General features: G+C 32.6%; 2 protein-coding genes and 1 pseudogene across 10 annotated transcripts; all 3 read right to left on the bottom strand.

Moving 5' to 3' along the window:
* Positions 1-1,620: 1,620 nt before the first annotated feature.
* Positions 1,621-4,239, bottom strand: LOC107887006 (60S acidic ribosomal protein P0-like; annotated as a pseudogene).
* On the bottom strand, positions 3,686-13,096 carry LOC107887005 (probable ubiquitin-like-specific protease 2B). Of its 9 annotated transcripts, XM_041101875.1 has the most exons (22): positions 12,715-13,096; positions 12,198-12,248; positions 12,015-12,095; positions 11,753-11,804; positions 11,571-11,651; positions 11,070-11,135; positions 10,831-11,003; positions 10,555-10,642; positions 10,380-10,450; positions 9,879-10,076; positions 9,704-9,779; positions 9,263-9,371; positions 8,832-8,897; positions 7,760-7,891; positions 6,983-7,183; positions 6,840-6,895; positions 6,664-6,757; positions 5,785-5,875; positions 5,386-5,484; positions 5,047-5,167; positions 4,816-4,938; positions 3,686-4,335 (listed from the first exon to the last, which is right to left on the bottom strand). In XM_041101875.1, exons 1-22 carry the CDS (start codon positions 12,844-12,846, stop codon positions 4,253-4,255), a joined length of 2,244 nt encoding a protein of 747 aa, XP_040957809.1. In that variant the 5' UTR covers positions 12,847-13,096; the 3' UTR covers positions 3,686-4,252. The 9 variants fall into 9 exon arrangements, with proteins under 9 accessions (XP_040957809.1, XP_040957806.1, XP_040957808.1 ...); XM_041101872.1 differs by having other exon boundaries at positions 4,816-5,167; positions 12,715-13,092; XM_041101874.1 differs by lacking the exon at positions 3,686-4,335 and having other exon boundaries at positions 4,348-4,938; positions 12,715-13,094.
* Positions 13,097-14,090: 994 nt separating this feature from the next.
* On the bottom strand, positions 14,091-18,463 carry LOC107887007 (guanosine nucleotide diphosphate dissociation inhibitor At5g09550). Its single transcript, XM_016811134.2, has 13 exons — positions 18,191-18,463; positions 17,893-17,955; positions 17,715-17,798; positions 17,489-17,596; positions 17,189-17,361; positions 16,485-16,596; positions 16,277-16,357; positions 16,132-16,194; positions 15,687-15,788; positions 15,469-15,593; positions 14,656-14,866; positions 14,421-14,495; positions 14,091-14,339 (listed from the first exon to the last, which is right to left on the bottom strand). The coding sequence occupies exons 1-13, from the start codon at positions 18,275-18,277 to the stop codon at positions 14,286-14,288; spliced, it is 1,338 nt and encodes a 445-aa protein (XP_016666623.2). The 5' UTR covers positions 18,278-18,463; the 3' UTR covers positions 14,091-14,285.
* Between the last annotated feature and the right edge of the window lie 807 nt (positions 18,464-19,270).

Raw genomic sequence — 19,270 nt, 5'->3', positions numbered from 1 at the left:
ATATATTTTTTCTTTTGATTAAAATAAGTATATAAATATATAAAAAATACATTGCTAATATTCATTTTCTTTTTTAATAGTTCAAAAAACTTTAAATAGAAGTGAAAATAACAAATAAGACATTAGAAATAATGTATAAATATTGAAAGTTAACAACCAAACAAAAATGTAACAATTATATATAATATATTATTTATTTCGGTTAATTGATTAATTCGATTAATTATCCGATTTTAAACCGAGTTAATCGATAACCAAAATTTCAAAATATCATTAATCGACATTCAATCGAACTAAATTCGATCATTTAATTATTGACCGATTAATCGAATTAAATTAACTCGATCGATTAATTCAATTTTAATCGAATTATGAATATCTCTAAATAATAATTCATAAGTAACACGTGTACTAAAGATCTTCTAGGCTAATGACTCCTTGAGATATGTGGTTACAACAATTACAAGGATCAATCATATTGATATTTACGGTTGAAAGGATTGAGAAAAGCCCATTAAAATATTTGATATTTACAGTTTGCACTACTGATAGACACGTGGATTGCCCATTCAATAGGCCGGAAATTGACGTGAAAAAGAGAAAAAAAGTTGAAGTACTTAACATATTACTGGATTAAATTAATTCTTATATTATTAAAAAAAATTAATTAACTAAAAGTTATAATAAAATTAATATTTAAAATATAAAAAATATATTGAAAATAATTTTTTTCTGTTGCATTTTAATTCCAAACAAAAAATTTTATTTATAAAATTATAAAAACTTTAAAAATATTAATTTTGTTGAATAATAAATAATATTTTTTAAACAATAAATATTAGCTTTATTCTAATTTGATCTTATAATTCCTTTTAATAATACATTAATTATATTAATTCAATTAATAATAGAGATACTAATTTCATCATAGAAGAAACTCTTGAAAAGTGTAAAATAGTTGATTTAAATTGTTGATTATAAAGCTATAACGATCCAAATACTGCTTGTAATGTTCTTATTGTCGTCATTGAAAATAACATTGAATTGAAAGAAATCTCTATGCCAGAATGAATTCTTTGAAAATGATCTCTCTTGTGCATTAAGCTGTCAAAAATGATTGTAAAATTTAAGAAAAATAATAATTTTCATGACATGCCACGTAAAAAAAAATGGTTACAATTTAATTCTCATGATAAGAAACAAACACATTAACCTTACTATAAACCTCGGGCATGCAGATGAGGAAAAAATGTTAGATTAAGTTACAAGACTATATAAATCTCCCATGAATATGACCAGGTGCTTCAAAAAATGCTTCAAACGACAAATTACATATAATTTTACATTCAACTTATTATTAATCATACATTTCTTTCTTAGTAGATGATGCCACTTCGTAAAACTTAAATCTTAATATTCTTACCTTCTATGTTACTCTATTCCATACAAATATATATGTATAGACGTGTTTACAAATATAGTATTTAATGTACGTAGTCACAATTTAATTTTTAACTAGTTAATGTTGATTATTTTCCTTCTTAATACTATAGGATTTATGCGAGTATATGTTATTATTATTATTTTTTAACAGGCAAAAAGACTAAATTAAAACTTCATAAGTTATCCAAAACTTAGAGCAATGAAAGTACATCAATATGAGAAATAAAAAAAAGCAGATAATGAAAACTGTTCATAAACCTATATGTTTATGCTTAATACAAATAAAAATAGTCGAAGAGACTGAATCCCATATCGTCATTGGACTCTTCGTCAGGTTCGGGTTTCTTCTCCTCCTCGGCAGGGGCAGCAGCTACAGCCAACACGTACCCATTGGTGAGCATGTGTGGTGCTGCAGCAAGTGCTAGGTACGAGATGGCGAGAGACAATGCAGTAACCATGGAGACACCAGTAGCGAATTTCTCAATTAGATCATTCTCGGTAAGGTTAAGCACCACGGGGCTAAAGACTGACCCATTGTCATAAACAGACAAGACAACCGACCGTACGAGAAGGGCCTAATTCCGAGCTTGGCAAGGAGTGCAGCCTCAGAAGAACCAACTTTGTCACCCTTCTTCATAAGCTCAACGGGGGTGACAATTTCGACAGTACCCTTGTTAATCTTGGGGGGAATATTGAGCACCTGGGAGAAAGACGTCTGTGAAGGGTCAACTCCGGTGTTGCCAATTGGGACGACCACATCAATGGGCGCAACCAGACCAACACGAGCAGGAGCTCCAACCTTATATTTAGCAACTTCCTCATTGACTTGCTTCAAGTCACCCTTTGTAAAGATTAAACCGACATCTTCCTGAAGCAAAGGGATAAGGTTAAGGAAAGCTTGGTTCGCGGTCTTTTCAGCATGCATCCTAATAGACCTTTTCGTCATAGTGTTCTTACCCATTAAAACAACCGAGTCACCTCGGAGACCTTTCCGAATGTTCTGGAGCTGGTTCAAACCAACATTGTCAGCTGCGGCGATCAAGATCTGGGTGTACTCATCTAAGAGTTGACATAGTTTCGCGTCCTACGTGATCGGCCTCGGAGTTGGAGGGTTTCACTGCCATTTCGGGGAATTGGTAAAACGAGGTTTGCAAAAGGGCAAAATCGAGGGCCAAGACGATGCCGGACGGTCAGTCCAGGAGGACAGCTAATCGGCGCCGTCTGCTTAACCTCTGATTTCGTTGTTAATATTGTATGTTATTTTTCCAGGTACGCACAAATTGTTTTCAATACTTAGTCCACACACATTATTATATCTTATTTTCATATGCTTATGTAGGACTGAATCGTTCTCCCAAAGAATTAGGCCACCTTAAAATTTTTGTAAAATTTTCTTAAACCCCTTAAAATTTGTAAAAATTTTAATTAGATCCTCAAATTTCTTTTTAAAAAAATTATCATTAAACCTTCCAAAAGTTAAGAAAATTTTAATTAAATCCCCGCATTACTTAGTATCAAGATTCACTACTTCGTGTGTGATCCAATTATTAGTTTGAATAAAATCTTTGAATCTCATATATTTGAACTTCTAAAATATTTTTTTATCGATACCTTTCAAAATTATTTGAGTTGATCCAATTATTTGATATGCTTGCAATAAAAAATTTTAATTCCATAAACGGAATTAAGAGATTGACAAATGTCATTTATTAATATTTAAAAAAATAAAAATACATAAATGAAGCATATAATAATCATTTAACCCTGCATTAAGAATTAACAACTTTTCAAACATGTGTATCAAACAATAACCTTAATCTTTACTTTTTCTATATTCTATACTTGTTACTAATCTTTAACATAAAATTAAATAAACACTTAAAATAAAATGTATTTTATATTTTTATGGAATTTAATCATAAAATAATTATTTATTTTAATTAAAAATTTAAAATTGTCTTTTGGTATTATTAAATCAAGCTTGAATTAAAATTCAAAATCAAATTAAATCTAGTATTTTAAGACTTAATTCGAGTAGCTACTAATTATGATTCATCTTATTTATTTTCGAATACTATTAATAATTTTCTCAAATCAAATTTAAATTCAAGCTTAAAATTTACCACGCAATTATAATAGAGATAAAATAATTTTCAATGCCCAAAGGAACATATATGTTGTACTTAGTAATTTCCTCTTCCTTTTTTAGCTTTATAATTCTTCCTTTTATTTTACTTCAATCTACATCATAAAACTATGGTGTATTAATAAACAACATTCACAACGCTGTCGCAAGTCCAACCTTTGTCAAAGCCTTACATGCCTTCGGTACTTTTACAGCTGTGTTTCATCGCTCAGCCAACAAGTACACGCTTATGAAGTTTCTGTGGCTCGATGTTCATCGCCTTCGGACACATGATCTCCATCACTTGTTGGCATGGCATTCTCTTTAAGATCTACTTTCGCAGTTATATCTGCTTGTTGGTGGGATAGAGCAGAAATGTCCCTCTGAAAGGATGTAGGTGAACAAGTACTTTGAAACTCAATGTCATCATGAATACCATTCGACTCTTGAGAATCTTCAACAACGGAATCAGAGGAACCTTCATTTGAGGTCGAGGAATGTTCGGGTTGCGCACATACCTCAAACTCCGAAACAACTTCGTAATCTTCTAGTCCTATTTTTGATGAATCAAGAGAATCAATTAGCTTGTAAAAAGCTGAATTCTCGAAATGCAACGGGAATTTTTGGTTCCATGATGTTCTCAATCTAAAATCTTTGCTAGCATATCGCATGTTTAAGTGAGATTTAGTTACTGGTCCAGCAACTTTCTGACCATCTAGACCCGAAAGCAAATCGGCAGCTATTTCTTCTCTGGTCTCTTCGATTTCCTGGTTCAAGCAGGGAAAACAAAAAAGGCAACTATTTTCAGACCAAAATTCGCAATAAACCAAGAATTATAGGACTTCACCGGTCACATACAGCAAACGGAGCAGTTGTATTTGATCTAACTCAATATATCCAAAAATATGAAAAGAAACCTCACACATTCGTAATCTTCATTTCAGTAACACAGCTAAAAGATTCTCTATCACAAAGACAACATATTGTCATTTATTTGGTCGAAAAGATAATTCGAGCAACATTGCGTTTCATTTGGTCGAACACTGCATGGTTTCATGACAATGACAAACAACAGCTAGAGAATAGCTCATATTTTCTATGGAAAATTTTCTATTGACGCAACGCGTACACATGCGCACAAGGGTGATTCAATGTTTAGCTAGCAAATTGCTTTATCTCATGCTTTAAGCTTGTTGGTAACAAAGAAATGAAAGTTGCCTCTATAGGTGGCATGGCAATTCTTTTACCAAGTGTATTAATCTGCTGATAATTTCCATGGGAAAGGGATCCTCCATGCACGTCCACCCCGTAAAATTTAAAACCTTCCAATCCCAACTCTTTATGACTTCGTAGAACTATAGGAGGGGATGCTGCAGAGAGTGCAAAGTTGTTAGGCCCCTGGTTAACAGTGGAATTTGAGTAATAACCATAACATGTTTTTGTGGAACTGCAAATCTGCACTCCAGTGTCTTGCTCACTTCGGACCGGTAAGAGAGATGTGGAATAACAAGATTGTTCGTCAAAGATTTCACAGATTAACTTCTTGATATGAAAGCGTTTCAAAGAAGCCTCGGCAGGTGGAAACCAATGCATATTAAGCTGAAAGAAAAGGTCAAAGATAATATTAGTAGAGGTGAAAAATACAGTGAAACCTTTCCTACAACTTTCGTACTATATGATAACCAGGTGAGTACAAGTAACAATGTTGCGTCAGAGATTTAACGATGATATACTTCTTGCAACAAGGCTAACGTTCTGCAAGTTCAAGCATTGTAGAAAGCAATGCAAGCACTAATAAAGTTGGAAGATCTTGTTACCTTAAAAGGGCAGAAGTCGGGTGATGCTTGAAGAAGGAAGAGTTCCATATAGTGCAGCAAGAAGAGGCCACAGTCAAATGAATTCTCCTGTTGTGGTACCTGAACCATACAGAATGAAAATTAAAAAAAATAACAGTCAACCAATTTAGCAAATGTGAAAGGAAAGTATGATTTCTGATAAAACCAAGTGACATAACATGCTAATTGTAAATAAGAAAAAACAAGGCTATGTAAAGTACAGTTCTTTATGTGCTTTTCCTCAGCTTGAATTCCCTAATAAACTAAGGACTTAATTTTTATATTGAAAATCCTTTTGTTTATGAGTGAGCATTTTTAAACATAAGGATTTTTTTATGGGGTGCAGGAACTTAATGATAGGTATATAAAGAAGGGGAATACCTCTAGTTGGACAAATTGTAAATGTAAAAAATTTGAAGGAACATCATCTGCTGCCTCTCCATGACTCTCTTTCCACTCTTCAGATAAGTAGCTGTCAACTCGTGACAAAGAAAGTAGGAAACAATAATCAACAAGAAGATCTTTTGGAGTCTGAGAAATGCCTATTTCAAACAGAGGAGATAATTTTAAGACAGAGTTCTTTAAAATAACATATTCCAAAGCATTTCTCGAACAAGTTTGTGTTTCCTCATTCTATTACTTTCATAGTTAAACAACATTTATTGAGCGAGATGAGAAATCAAGGACATCACCATTAGCCCTTCATCTGCAGAAGGTCAGAATTCCAGACTATATGGTTCATGTCATTTTAAGTTCAAATCAAGCACAATCCCTTGCACAGTTGCAATGCAATTAAAATGTCAATGGGGCACTCCTGGTTTTGGTCAATGGTTTTCATGCATCAACGGTATGTTTTGGACCTTTAAAAGCTGTCATAATTACAGACTCGCAGGTGTGCCACTCTTTTTCCTTTAAAAGAGAGAAAAAAAGGGAGTAAATGGCAGAATGCCAGCTCAAAGAAATCCAAGGAGTTGAGAAGGTCTGGACATAGGTGTGCAAAGTTCATAATTATCCAATATTGCAGCTCAAGATGTTCCACATAAGATTGTTTTACTTGAGAATGAAGAAATATAGGAAAGTAAGCATAAAAAATGAGATCAAACATATTGAAACCAACTATTTTGTAATATTTTGGGTAACAATGCTGATGAAAACACATAAACACACAAAAGACAAGAACATTCCCCAAAGGTTCTGTTTTAAATTGCAAAATAAAGCAATATAAAAATTAACTAATGAAAATAATCATGAAGTAATTACCTTTGGAATAGATTTTTAAGGCCTCTGTGGCTTCCTCTAATTGAATTCATGTGCAAGATGCAAGGGACGTTAAGTAAATTTTCAGTTCCTTCATCTGCAAGACAACTGAAAGAAAGGTAAAGATGGACATAGTCCTAGCTACTACAATAAGCTGAAACATTTCATTAAGGTCTTGCCTCTGAAATTAGCCACTTCACCAGGATGACACATGACAATCAAACTCCAATGGAGACTGTCATGAAGATGTGTTTATAACATTAGACAGCTACATAAAGAATTGTTCTCATGCCTTGGAAAAAAAAATAGACAAGTTTATCACCTGTAATTTACAGGAATGAAAATGTAATCCTTTGCAAATATATCCACCTTCCTAGTCCATTTACGAACACGTTCAAATGCTGCTTTCAGTTGACAAGCACTAGATAAACCTTTATCCAGATCAGCAAGCTTGCGAAAGAAAAAACTATTAAAAAAATGGAACCTATGTTGTTCCTCAGGTTGAATTTTGTTCTTCAAATATCTGTCATGGATCAGAACCAAATGTCAATCCTAGTAAATCAGGAAATAGAACCAGACAGAAATATTGCAATAGCTTCGGGTCATAAACTGAACCAATTTTTTTTTTTTGGTGGATGATTAAAGGGGAGGTTTCTCACGAGCTCTCACAAGGCTCTTAGTCAATTATCATGGTTACGATGTTTAATCAAGGAGTTAAATTTCGAACCATCAGATGATAATTTCAATTTATGTCTATTGTATAAGCCCATATCACTATTTTGGAAACTATAAAGAAGTGGAACTTCTTTTGAATAAAGACAAAGGAACACTGCTACAAAAGTATGAACTACATATGCTGCGTCAAGAACACATAATGATAATGACAACAAGAGAATCAACGACATAAACTAGATATAAAAATGCAACTTTGAGAATAGCTATGGAAAAAGTTTCTAGTCCAATACATTTCACATGCGCATTTCATTTACCAATCCTCAAGGATGAACTAAAACTAGCATATACAAAATCTAAGAAACAGACTAACATCCAGAGCATGAATAAGAAAACGAAGGACATGGACTTTATATTTCAAGCTTACTTAATATAGAAGTCAATGATGGTATCATTGATAAATGTCTCTGGCTGTAGAAGTGCAACATCTCGCTTGCTAATTGAAATAGCATCAGGATCACCTTTCGGATAGATAACTTCTTCAAAATGTTCATGGAAACTGTGCAGAAAATTAGTTAGATTTATCGATTGTAGATAAAAAAGAACTGTTAAGTGACTAATAAAAAAAAACAGCTTAAAATGTATAAAGCAATAAATCTATGTTATACACAAACGTGCATACACACAGAATCATGCATATAAGAAGGAAAAGGAATTGTATAAAAAGAATGACTAGCATAACATGCACGGAAAATACTAATAATTGAAGGATACCTCTCAAATTCATTCTATGGTAAAATTTTGAAATAGCACTATCAAATGGGAGTATAGTTTGAAGCTTCTTGAAACTTCTATGTAAATTTTGGGATATATCTCAAAACTACACATGAACTTTGATCCAATGTCAGTGTTATACATGAACTTTAAATTTGTGCAATTTTAGACATGAAATTTTGATTTGATTCAATTTTCACAAACTACTAACACAATTATCGATATAGCATCATTTTATACTTACACATTACATACACAGATGATTATATTTATCCAATATAAAACTAAATTGATGTATTTATTTCTTTAAATGTGTAAAATTAAATAAAAATAAAAATTTCATGTTCATAATTGCACCAAATTAAAGTTAATGTATCAATTTAGACATCCGATCATAGTTCATATACAGTTTTGAGATTTATCCTAATTTTTTTAAGTAGTACTTTGAAATGAGAGCATATCTTTGGAATTGCTTCAAAGTAAAGAGAAGAGCTGAAACATACAATAGTTATTGTCTACCTCAAAGAAAAAGAATGGTAAAGGTATTTACAGAGATATTATGCTTCTGATAGAAAGCTTAAATTATCCCCTCTCTCTCTCTTATTTGTTTTAAATGGGAAGGGAGGGAGGGAGACATGCAAATCTACAAAACCTAAAATCAGAAAGAGCTTGTATCCCCAAAAAGGAAAATGATATAGAGCATTATTAAAGTTTCTTTGGCTTACTCAGAAAAAAATGGCTTTGACAAAAACCTTCTACTCTGTCCCATGAAGGCATTTTCTTCATTTTCTCTGCAGGTGGTAACATGAATAGTTAAATCTATGCAATTAAACAATAAAAAATGATCTACTTGATTCACAAATAAATAGGAAGTTACACTAGGCGTATGGGACTAAAGCACGAAGTGAAAAACAAAAAAAGAGCAAAAATCCGAGCTATACAGCAACAAAAGCAGTCAAACCAAACGATAGATACACAACCAGAGTTTCTCTGTTAAGGGTAGCAACTAGCAAGAGAGAGAGAGAAGCTACAAGTGTGACTGAACAAAACTAAATACCTATATATTCTAATACAAAATAACCAACCATCACTTTGTACATTTACGTTGATAGATTGTGAATAATCTGATAGAAAACTAAATCAGTAGAAACCTTACTCAGAGATAGCGTTCCATATATCCTTGTATCTCACACTCACTGATTTGATTGCTTTCTCCCTTTCAGACCAGCAAGGATCACAAAGTGAAAACTTCAACAACTCAATGGCTGCAGCAATTAAGAATATCCTAGTTCAAAATTTATTGATAAAGAAAGAATGATCAGCAATGGAGACCAGAGCTTCCCCTCAATCAATTCCTATTGGAAACAGGGAAGTCAAAGACAACTTTATAGAGATGGCACAATAGAAAAGCAATGCAGATACATGGTTATGAGGCAAGCAGACAGATATACAGGATGGTATTTTGAAAGAGGTCAAAGTATAGGACACTAATTTTTATTAGAATTCGTATACTCTCTCTCAGAACATGAACTATCATGCATTCATGCTACACCAAAAGAAATAGTTCAATGCAAATGATTTCTGAAAATTCACAAACCTGAAGGTTCATTTTCATTTCCAGCTCTCTTAGACTTCTTTGACAGTAGAACAAGATTTATAATGGCTGTTTCAACCTATGTTCAGCAGCATAAGAGGGCCAAGACTATCTTCTCAGAGAGTATCTTCAAAATTTTAAAGACAAAAAAGGAGAAAGAACAGCTCTTGTAACTCACCCCTTCAAGCCATTGTGAATCAATACTGATGATATCACCAACAGTCCATACAAAACTAATTTTTTTCTTGGTCCCATTTACAGTTGAGCCCTTAAACTTGAGACAGGTTTTTGAAAAGGTTAACTGACCCTCTGTACAATACATACCTCTATAAAACATAAAATCAGGGGAAATGACAACTTTCACATTTTCTCTTTCCTGCAAGTTGAAAAATAAATAAAAAGGCCCATCAAGAAATGTAATATTAACATAAAGAATTAGCAGAATGTGGAAATTAGAGAATTTAAAACAACTGACTCTGTAGTTATGGTAAACAATATGGGAAAAATCATAAAAAGGAAACAAATAAAAACTAAGCAAATGTAAATTAATCTAATCATAATCCACAACATAACAAGAAGAAAGTAGTAGTTCCGCTAATGAAGTTAATTCCATTGCTAGTATTTTCAGAAACATCCCTCTAAACAGCAATCAAAAGAAAATTTTCTTAGTTAATCTTACAAAAGGGAGTACTGTAGTTACAATTTCATGTCCATCAGAAGCATGAACCAAAAGTTGCTCCTCCAGAAAATCTGAGAGATGCAGGATGTCATATAAGATCACAGTCAGATACAATAAGCTTGCCAAAATAAGGTGTCAGAATTTATGAAGCAAACTCAAAAGGATAAGAAAGTACCTCTACACTCGTCAGGAGAAGTAAAAACTGACGAAGAAATAATTTCAATCCTGTCATCGTCATCTGAAATCACATTAACTGGCTCATTCTGCAGCCAATTTAAATAGAAGAATAACTAGGAGGTTCACGATCCATTTGTTTTTGTTTATTGTTCATGCATTTAATATATCACGCAGAGAATAAGCCTGAGTTGCATTTAAGATATTTGCTGCAGTCTAAAGCATGTTACCCATTTGATTTAATTGTTCACGATATATTAAGGCAAGGCACCTATACCTTATAGCTCGAAGAAAAATATTGCAAAGGGGTATCCAGTTCAGAAATCTTCTCTTGTCCCATATTCACAGGACAGCATGCAGGAAATGTGCATTGCTGACTAGTAACACAAGCATTGACGCCTCCAAGGTTATATATGCTGAGCTTTTCTGCAGGCTTGATCGCCTGCACTTCTACAAAGTTACACGAAGAACATTAGAAGCTTTATGACACTTAAGATGTACACTGATGCCATGTACCTTTAGCATCAATGTCAATTGGTTCGTCAATCTTGCTCTTTTTCCTAGTCTTGAGACTTTGTAAAGCTACAAACAAAGATAGTATAGGCTTTACAAACAAAGATAAATAATAACAGGGAAAATAGATGCCCAACAAAAACAAGAAAGAAAAACATCAAAAGTGATGAAAGTATCCATTAACAAATTATAAATGCAAAGCAGGGAAATTACAAACACAGATATTTGTCAGAGACTCAAAGGTCAAATCACATTGGAGGAGACGATGATTCAACATTTACATCTCATATAATGAACCATGATAGAAGACTAAAGACAAAATTCCAGGCCATAAACAAGGATTTTAGAAGGAAAGAAATACTGGAAAAGAAATGTCACAAATAATTGTAGGATACAATGCAAATGCATGAGCCTAGAAACCAACTCAAGGTCAAGAACATACTAAAAAAGTTACGCAAACCATAAACCAAAAAAAGGAAATGAAAAATAACAATGACAACTCACACTGAAGTTCTGTACATTCCGAATCAAGTACAATCAGTCCAGTTCTAACGTCCTTTTGCTTAGTCCTACTGCAATCTCCCTCTAGAGTACAGGAACACTGAAAATGATTGAACAGCTATACATTTCACACGAAGCATGGATAAACGAGTGAAAAGGATACTAAGCCTCGACCTATTCCTTACCTTCGAGATCAAGATCAATCAGTATTTTCCTAATTTCATTTTTTCCGGAGTACTACATAGGAAAGAAAAAGGTTATTACATAAATAGACATATAAATATTACATGTATACACAAGTTGAAGGAAACACTGAAAAAAAATGTCACGGTGTTGTGTCAAACAAGGAAATTCATGTAACCAAAAACAATTAAGACAAAAAATTCAGCTAAACGATAATGCAACTCACAGAACAAATTTTTAAAAAAAATAGCAATAACAACCCACATTGAGGTTCTGTAACCTCTGAGTCAAGTTCAACCGGCAGATTGCTAACTTCCATTCGCTTAGTACTGCTGCAATATGCAACTAGAGAACAAGAAGACAGAATTTGATTGAGCAGCTATATGGTACACATGAAAACATAGATAAAAGAGTGAAAATGACACTAAGCCTAAAGCTATTTCACACCTTCGTCATCAAGATCAATTGGTATGTTGCTATTTTCATTTTGCCGGACAACTAGGAAAGGAAAGAGAAATGTCAATTATTAAATAAATTTAACATACATATAAATTATAATAATTTATCGATATTAAATAGATACACAAGTAAAAAGCAGTTAACAAAGAAGTAAACAGGATAGAACCAAATGGAATGCATTAGGTTATACACTTATACTGTGTTCGTTAACGAGGAAAAAAATAAAATAAAAATGAATAAATGATGCGTCAAATGCTTTTTTTCTTCTTTTTCAAAATGCCAAACATAGAGGCAAAATAACAGAAAGAAAAAGAGATCGAAGAGAGTAAACTAAAGGGCGACATGTTGTTTACTTTCTCTAAAAGTTTGAAAGCACATTAGAAATCTCAAATTTCATTATTATTATCACATTTTTTTCCCGCACTTTCTCGGTCACCAACCATAGTAATCAGCAAGAGATTCAAGTCGATGGATTAAAGAATGAGAGGGAAAGAGAGGAAGATACAGCATTGAAGAAAGTTGTATTTGTTGAGACAAGGAGATGCCGTGCTGCCTCTTTTAGGGTTCTTAAACCTTGCGAGAAACTCCGCGGACTCCTCCTCAATTCTTTCGTCCTCATCGGCGAAGTCGAAGACATCGAAACGCTTCCTCCTTTGACTCGCCCTTCGACTCATTATCAAATCGCCCTTGAACTGGCAAAATTTGAATAAATTCGAAAATGATTTTTATTTTATAAAACTAGCAAGGGCCAAGGAGCAAGCATTTCCATTTATGAGTCAGTGCACTGCGCTGCACACACAATTAGTAGTTTCTTCCACAAGAAGAAACAAATAAACAAATAAACAAACAAACGAACCAGTAGAAATTGGAAAGTCCAAGTGGTAAAGTCAACGTTGGACGTTTGCTTAACCTACTACTCCCTTATTTTATCTTGGATATCTTTATGTCCACTCACCTTTAAAATATGGTTTCTTTATACGTGATTAGTGTAAAAATAATATTCAAGACCCTTAAATAAATCTAGTAAAAAGGATATCTTTTTTATTTATTTTAATTTTATCCCATTGATGTTTAAGAACAATTTAAAAAATAAATGTCAAATTACTATTATTTTCGATGTTAAAAAATAAAATTAAATAAATGTAAAAATTCATATAAATCAATTGAGCTCATTGTTCAGTGATAAAAATTTCCGTTGAAATAAAATTTTAATTAATTCTTTATTTTTGAAAAATCCCTAAACTTTTTCAAAAATTGCTCAAATCTTATTTACAATAAATTTGATGATATGTTTCAACATTAAAAATAAAATAAATTTATGTTCATATGCGACGGCTTGATAGGATTTTACTAATCTACATTTATTTTATTTAGATAGGGTTATAATTTTAAATATATACTATGTGATTTAAAAAATACAAAAAATTTATTTATAAAAAAATTATCTAAAAAAATAAATGAGATTTTAGTTACCATGATAAATTTGAAACTTTAAAGAGATGGTATCTTACAAATTACTTTACGTGTGGATTTAAATTAATTTTTTTACAAATTTTAAATAAAAACATAAAAGACAAAATGTTACTTTGAAAAAAAAAATTTTAAAATTAATTTAATTAAGGAATTAAATATATTACACGATAAAAGAAAAATCATGAATACAACACAGATATATGAATGTACGTAATTTATATAAATATGTAAAATCAAAATATACATACACACTTGATGAGATCTTGACTTAATAGCACAAAGAAAGCCTTGAAAACTTTTAGACTAAATATTCAAATTCCACCATCTGTTAAATTTATTTTAGTGAGTTTGGTTAGCTGTTTTTAATTTTAACTGATAAAATTATAAAATTCCAAAGAATCAGAATCGTGTCAAAAACACATGTTACTCCAATCATTATTTCGGAGTACATTACATATAACACCTACAATGAATGTAATATAGAAATGTAGTTTGAGTTTAAGATTTTTATCTAAAAGATTTGCTGAAAAACATGAAGAAACAATCGAACTCTCCTCTACTAATGGTTGTTCTTTTGCATGAAAGCAACAGGTTTCAAGAACTTCATTCTTCAGATGCAGCATTGGCAGCACTCAGGTCCACTGATAAATCAAGAACCTAAACAACATTGAAAGGTCATAATACGTGAATCAGCCATGTATATATATTTATGTAACATTTGAACATCAACCGTATTACCTTTCCAGTAATCTTAGTGTACATCTCGATCACATCATTCACTGTGGTTTCAAAGTGCGTTGTTGGATCATAACTCTGCAATAATTTTTTCAAACTTGAATCAATAAGATTGGGGAAGTCAGTTTGCATGTCATATAAGGTAACTATTGGGAAAAGTTGGTTTGGGTACTTTTTATTTAGTTGTTTCTCCACAGAATATGCAATGTAATATATATATATATAGAAGGCTTCTTACAGCAGATATGAAGCAGCTGTCGGCTGCATGGTCATTGGTGGGAACATATCTGTCGTAAGTGTCGTAGAATATCTCTTCTACAGGTCCCAGAAGATCAACACCAGGTTTCAGCTCTACCTCAGGGTTGTCTGTCTCTGCTTCTGCTGAAACAAAAGCAATGTACTTTCCCTTGGGAGCTACATTATGAGCATATGAGCAACAAAAGAGGTACCTACAGAACCAAAAATGAAACCTTGGAGTTATTGGAGATCGTGGACTTATAACACTTCTATTTGTTTGTTGGCCAGGCTATGGTACGAGTGTCAATTAAGGATAAGTTTAATATTTTTTTCCAAATTTTTTCAAATGTTAAAGAGGGTTATATTCTCATATCCATGCTCAAATATGCCTTGATTTGATCTAGAGTAACATAGTGTTGAACTTAATGGAATTAAGACACAATTAATACAGGGTTTTCCTGTCCTGAGTGATCCTATTACCAGGAGAGTATTACCTTCAACTGAAACACATAAAACAACTCACCAACATTTCAAATTATGTTTTGCCTTCTCCATTAGTCATCAGGAATCCAATAAGACTTCAATAAACTAGCAAACATATTTATTCATTGCATAAGCCTTCTAAAATCAACAAAATGACTCAGTGGTGAAGCTAAAACCGCAACTACATGAACACTATTCAAACTAAACCATCACATTTGCATCACTGTTTCCATTTTAGCCACTCAAAATCATCGCATTTGCATCATGTTTCCATTTTAGCCACTCAAAGGAAGAGATTAAGAAATTAAAGTTGAGAAAGTTAACTGCATACATGTCAGATTTACGGCCAAGTTGCTTCTGAGGCAGAATAACCTGAGCCGAGTGAGAATCATTGGTATCAGGAATAGGGTGACTCATTATGCATATAGCACGGGCAACTTTTCCAACCTTCTTAACCTGTTGCATCAAAAAACAAATGACAGAACAAGTAGATATAATTAATCTTAGAGGAAAAAATGAGCGAGAGGCAAGGTTTCTTTGAAAGGTGACCTTATCAGGCAAGTAAGATGGATCACAAACAACTTTCTTGCACTTAGCAGTTTCTCCTTCTGAAGTCACACCGGTAGCTTTCCCATCAGCATCAAATTCTACCTGCAATCCAATGATACATTCTTTTGGGACAACTATGCTAATCACCATATAGGCTTACTCATATGGGTGCCCAATGAGAACCCAAACTTTAGTTCAGTTTGTCTATGTGGTCACTAACAATTTTGGAATTCGAATCTCAAAATCTGCAACCTCTTTTCCCTACTCCCAGACTGAGGCACTTTTTGCATCAAAAGAAGGATGAACCATAGAGACATGGTATTGCTTGACAAAATATGAGCATCTAAACAACTAAAGGACTCAATTCTCAAGCACTGACCAAGCAGACCACTAATGACTAATTGTTTGCTTGTACTATAACATTTTGGTTTTCAAAATATTTTACCTTACATTCTGGCTTGTGGAGCATGTAAGTACCACCATAAACTGCACTTAAACGTGCAAATGCCTGCCAAAGAGAGCAATAACAAGTCAAAAAGTAAAAAATATTTTTTTTTAAACTTGGAGCTAAACTACAGATAAAGACACACCTGAGGCAATTCTCCTAGTCCATATAGTGGATAGATGTAAGGAGAACCTCCTTGAAACCGTGCCAAAGACTCTGCATAAAGCTTCACGAAACAAATGCAGAAAATACACTGAGTATGATGCTAAAAGGGACATGTATGGCCGTACACTGAAGTATCAACCATTGGCTGTAGAACAAAGGTGAAAATACGATACAAAGGAAACTTTTACCTTCATTCTCTTAATAAAACCCAAAGCTGGTTGATCCAAGTAGCTATCATTACTGTGGAGTGCCAAGGCATGACCAATGAAGTCAATTGTATCATCTTCAAGTCCATACTTTCTACATTGCAAAAGTTTGCACGCATCAAGACCAGTAAACTGCAACTAATACTAGCTAATGATCATGAGCTGTGATGATCCTTCAAATATGTCACATCTTCACCCTAGAGTTTTGCTACACCGACTTGTCATTTTCCTTGAAGTAATTATGTCCCACATTTACTCAGACATGCAAATGAAGAAATGATCCTCCAAGGACTCTCTAGATGCATAGAAAAACTAAGAATATTCAACATACTCATGTAGCTACTACATATACATGTATCCAACACACACTTGAGTATGAGTAACTAACATTGGAGAGCAAATACCCCTTCTCAAAAGGGAAAATGAAACTCCTAACCACAGATTCTCTAAAAACAAATGATAAAAAACCAAGGGTCATGAAAAAAAAAATCATAAGTACTTTTTCTTTCTGTGTAAAAGAAAACTTGGTAAATCCAGTAACATTTCAGAACTTAGAAGAAAATTTAATCTAAAAATCTATAACCATTGCATATATATATATTGTTATTAATTTCCTAGTCAATGGTAAGTGTTAGTGCAGTACTAATGCAAACTTTTATAGAGGGCAACAAGGATGAGATACACACGAGATAAGTTCTCTCGCTGTTACTTTATTCAGGTCGAGTCCTTCATGAGATTTTGGATCATTGTCATCATAGTCTTGGACATAAATGAAGAACTTTCTGGCTCGGCGCTTCTCAAACAACCCCATCAATGGCGATTTAAATGCTTCAACATCAGTCGCTGGAACTTTGTGGACCTACAAGTTATGATAATTGCTTCAAGTTGTTGTTGACAATAGAACAATGTTTACACTAATCTTCAGAAACAAATCATACCCTCCCCTTCCCCCCCCCAAAAAAAAAAAGAACCTACAATGCTCTTACTTTTTTCTTATTGTACACATAACTCCCATCCACAGCCTTGAAATTAAGATACTTGGTAACATCCGTGTGGATCAATATACGAACCAGACTGCCATTGGCCATCATGAACTGTTAAAGCAATCAATTAAGCATATTATTCATTACAAAACATATAAGAAGAGTAACATAAACCATGCATCCAAGTACTGAAAGAACTACAAAAAAAAAATAGCTGAAATAGACATGCCTTAGGCATCATATCAACATTATATTCTCTGCTTGCCCCCAGCTTTTCTGGAGGCTTTTCATCTCCCCTGAAATGTTTCCAAAGCTATGCAATAGCAGAAAAAGAAAGACAATATTCAGAAAATAGCCAAGGAATAAATGAAAAAAAAAAAAGGTTCCACTAATCGAAGAACAATGACCTGCACAAGATTAAGAGAAGTCGATTCTCCACCATAATAGTCATTCCTATCCATGTGCAAAACCTGTTTTGATATATAGAGATATATTCAGATAATATCTTAACGAACACATTTTCTTTATAATCTTTACCAATACCCAGAAACAAAATCCCATATTCAATATGAATCGAATGCCTATATAGAAACTGAAGAACTGAGCCAAGAAAAAGAAAACCCAGATTGTAGATTTTCTTTTGAATCAATAGAAAATAAATAGAAATGAAACGAAGAAAGAAGAGTGTGACGAAATTAAATGTACTTTGAGTCCATCAACGGAGAGAAGACCACTGAGAATGCATTCCTTAAGGCCTGTCCCTAGGACTATCACATCGTACTCTTCATCCATGGCTGAATATCTTGATCACAAATCTTTCTTCTTTTCAATTATGTTTTCTTTTTTGCTTTTGCTGTGAGTATGAGTGAGAGGGAAAATTAGGGTTTTTCTTCGTTTGTTTGCTTGCGTAGAGTTTGGAACAGGTCTTTAGCGGGAGAAATAACGAGAGAGTAGCGCTTTCCGAGAGTATCTAAATTAACGTTATTTCATGCGCGTGGGATGCAACTCGTATACCTTCACTAAAAATGTAATAATGGTTAAATTTCGCTTTTGGTCCTACAATACTCACGGATTTAATTTTTAAATTTTAAATTGACATAATTTGATTATGTATATTTTACCATACGAATAATTAGTCCAAATAATTCACATTTTTAGCTATTCTAATTAAAATAATAATGTAAATTTTCTTTTAAAATACATTTTTAACATAAAAAATCTATTTGGACAAGATAAGTTGAATAAATATTTTCCTTCAAACTCCATTCTTTTCTTTTTTTTTTCTTTTAGCCATTAAATGATAATGGTAAAATTAGTTTTGATCCTTTTAAATTTTGGATTTAGTTTTTATTTTTTAATTTGACATTATTTGATTCTTTATTTTTACAATAATATTAGTTTGTTCAAATGATTAACATCCTTAACTATTTTGATTAGAATGATGATGTAAATTAAAAAAAAATGAATTTCAAGCACAAAAAACTATTTTGACGTGATAAGTTAAAATGAAATTTAACCTCAATAATCAAAAGTACAATAACAAATTTATGAAAATTTAAAGTATAAATTCTAAAGTTAAACATAGTTCAAAACGATATGTATTTAAGGTTTTTTTCTTTAAGTTATAAGATAATAGTTAAATTTCAATTATGATACATCTACTTTTCTATATAAAAATGGTCAGATTTTAGTATTGGTCCCTATACTATGCTCATTTGAGATTTAATCTCTATTTTAATTTTTGAAATAATTCAACACCTCAACTTTTTTAATGATAGTCTTAAT

The sequence above is a fragment of the Gossypium hirsutum genome, chromosome A03 (assembly GCF_007990345.1).
Source record: "Gossypium hirsutum isolate 1008001.06 chromosome A03, Gossypium_hirsutum_v2.1, whole genome shotgun sequence".
In the NCBI taxonomy this organism is placed as follows: Eukaryota; Viridiplantae; Streptophyta; class Magnoliopsida; order Malvales; family Malvaceae; genus Gossypium; species Gossypium hirsutum.
The sequence above is the reverse complement of the archived record's forward strand: the minus strand, read 5'-3'. Positions and strand labels throughout refer to the sequence as shown.

Bases quoted from the DNA above. Each gene is read 5' to 3' on its own strand.
- LOC107887005 (XM_041101871.1), bottom strand. From the start codon at position 12,846: ATGTCTTCGACTTCGCCGATGAGGACGAAAGAATTGAGGAGGAGTCCG. The intron at 10,451-10,554 runs GTACTTTCTTAT...TGCATCTCTCAG, and splicing joins TTCTCCTGACGAGTGTAGAG to ATTTTCTGGAGGAGCAACTT. The intron at 7,892-8,831 runs GTAAGCCAAAGA...TTTTCTGCACAG, and splicing joins TCAAAGCCATTTTTTTCTGA to TTTCCATGAACATTTTGAAG.
- LOC107887007 (XM_016811134.2), bottom strand. From the start codon at position 18,277: ATGGATGAAGAGTACGATGTGATAGTCCTAGGGACAGGCCTTAAGGAA. The intron at 17,362-17,488 runs GTAAGAGCATTG...CATAACTTGTAG, and splicing joins ATGTGTACAATAAGAAAAAA to GTCCACAAAGTTCCAGCGAC. The intron at 15,789-16,131 runs GTAAAATATTTT...ATTGGATTGCAG, and splicing joins TCCACAAGCCAGAATGTAAG to GTAGAATTTGATGCTGATGG.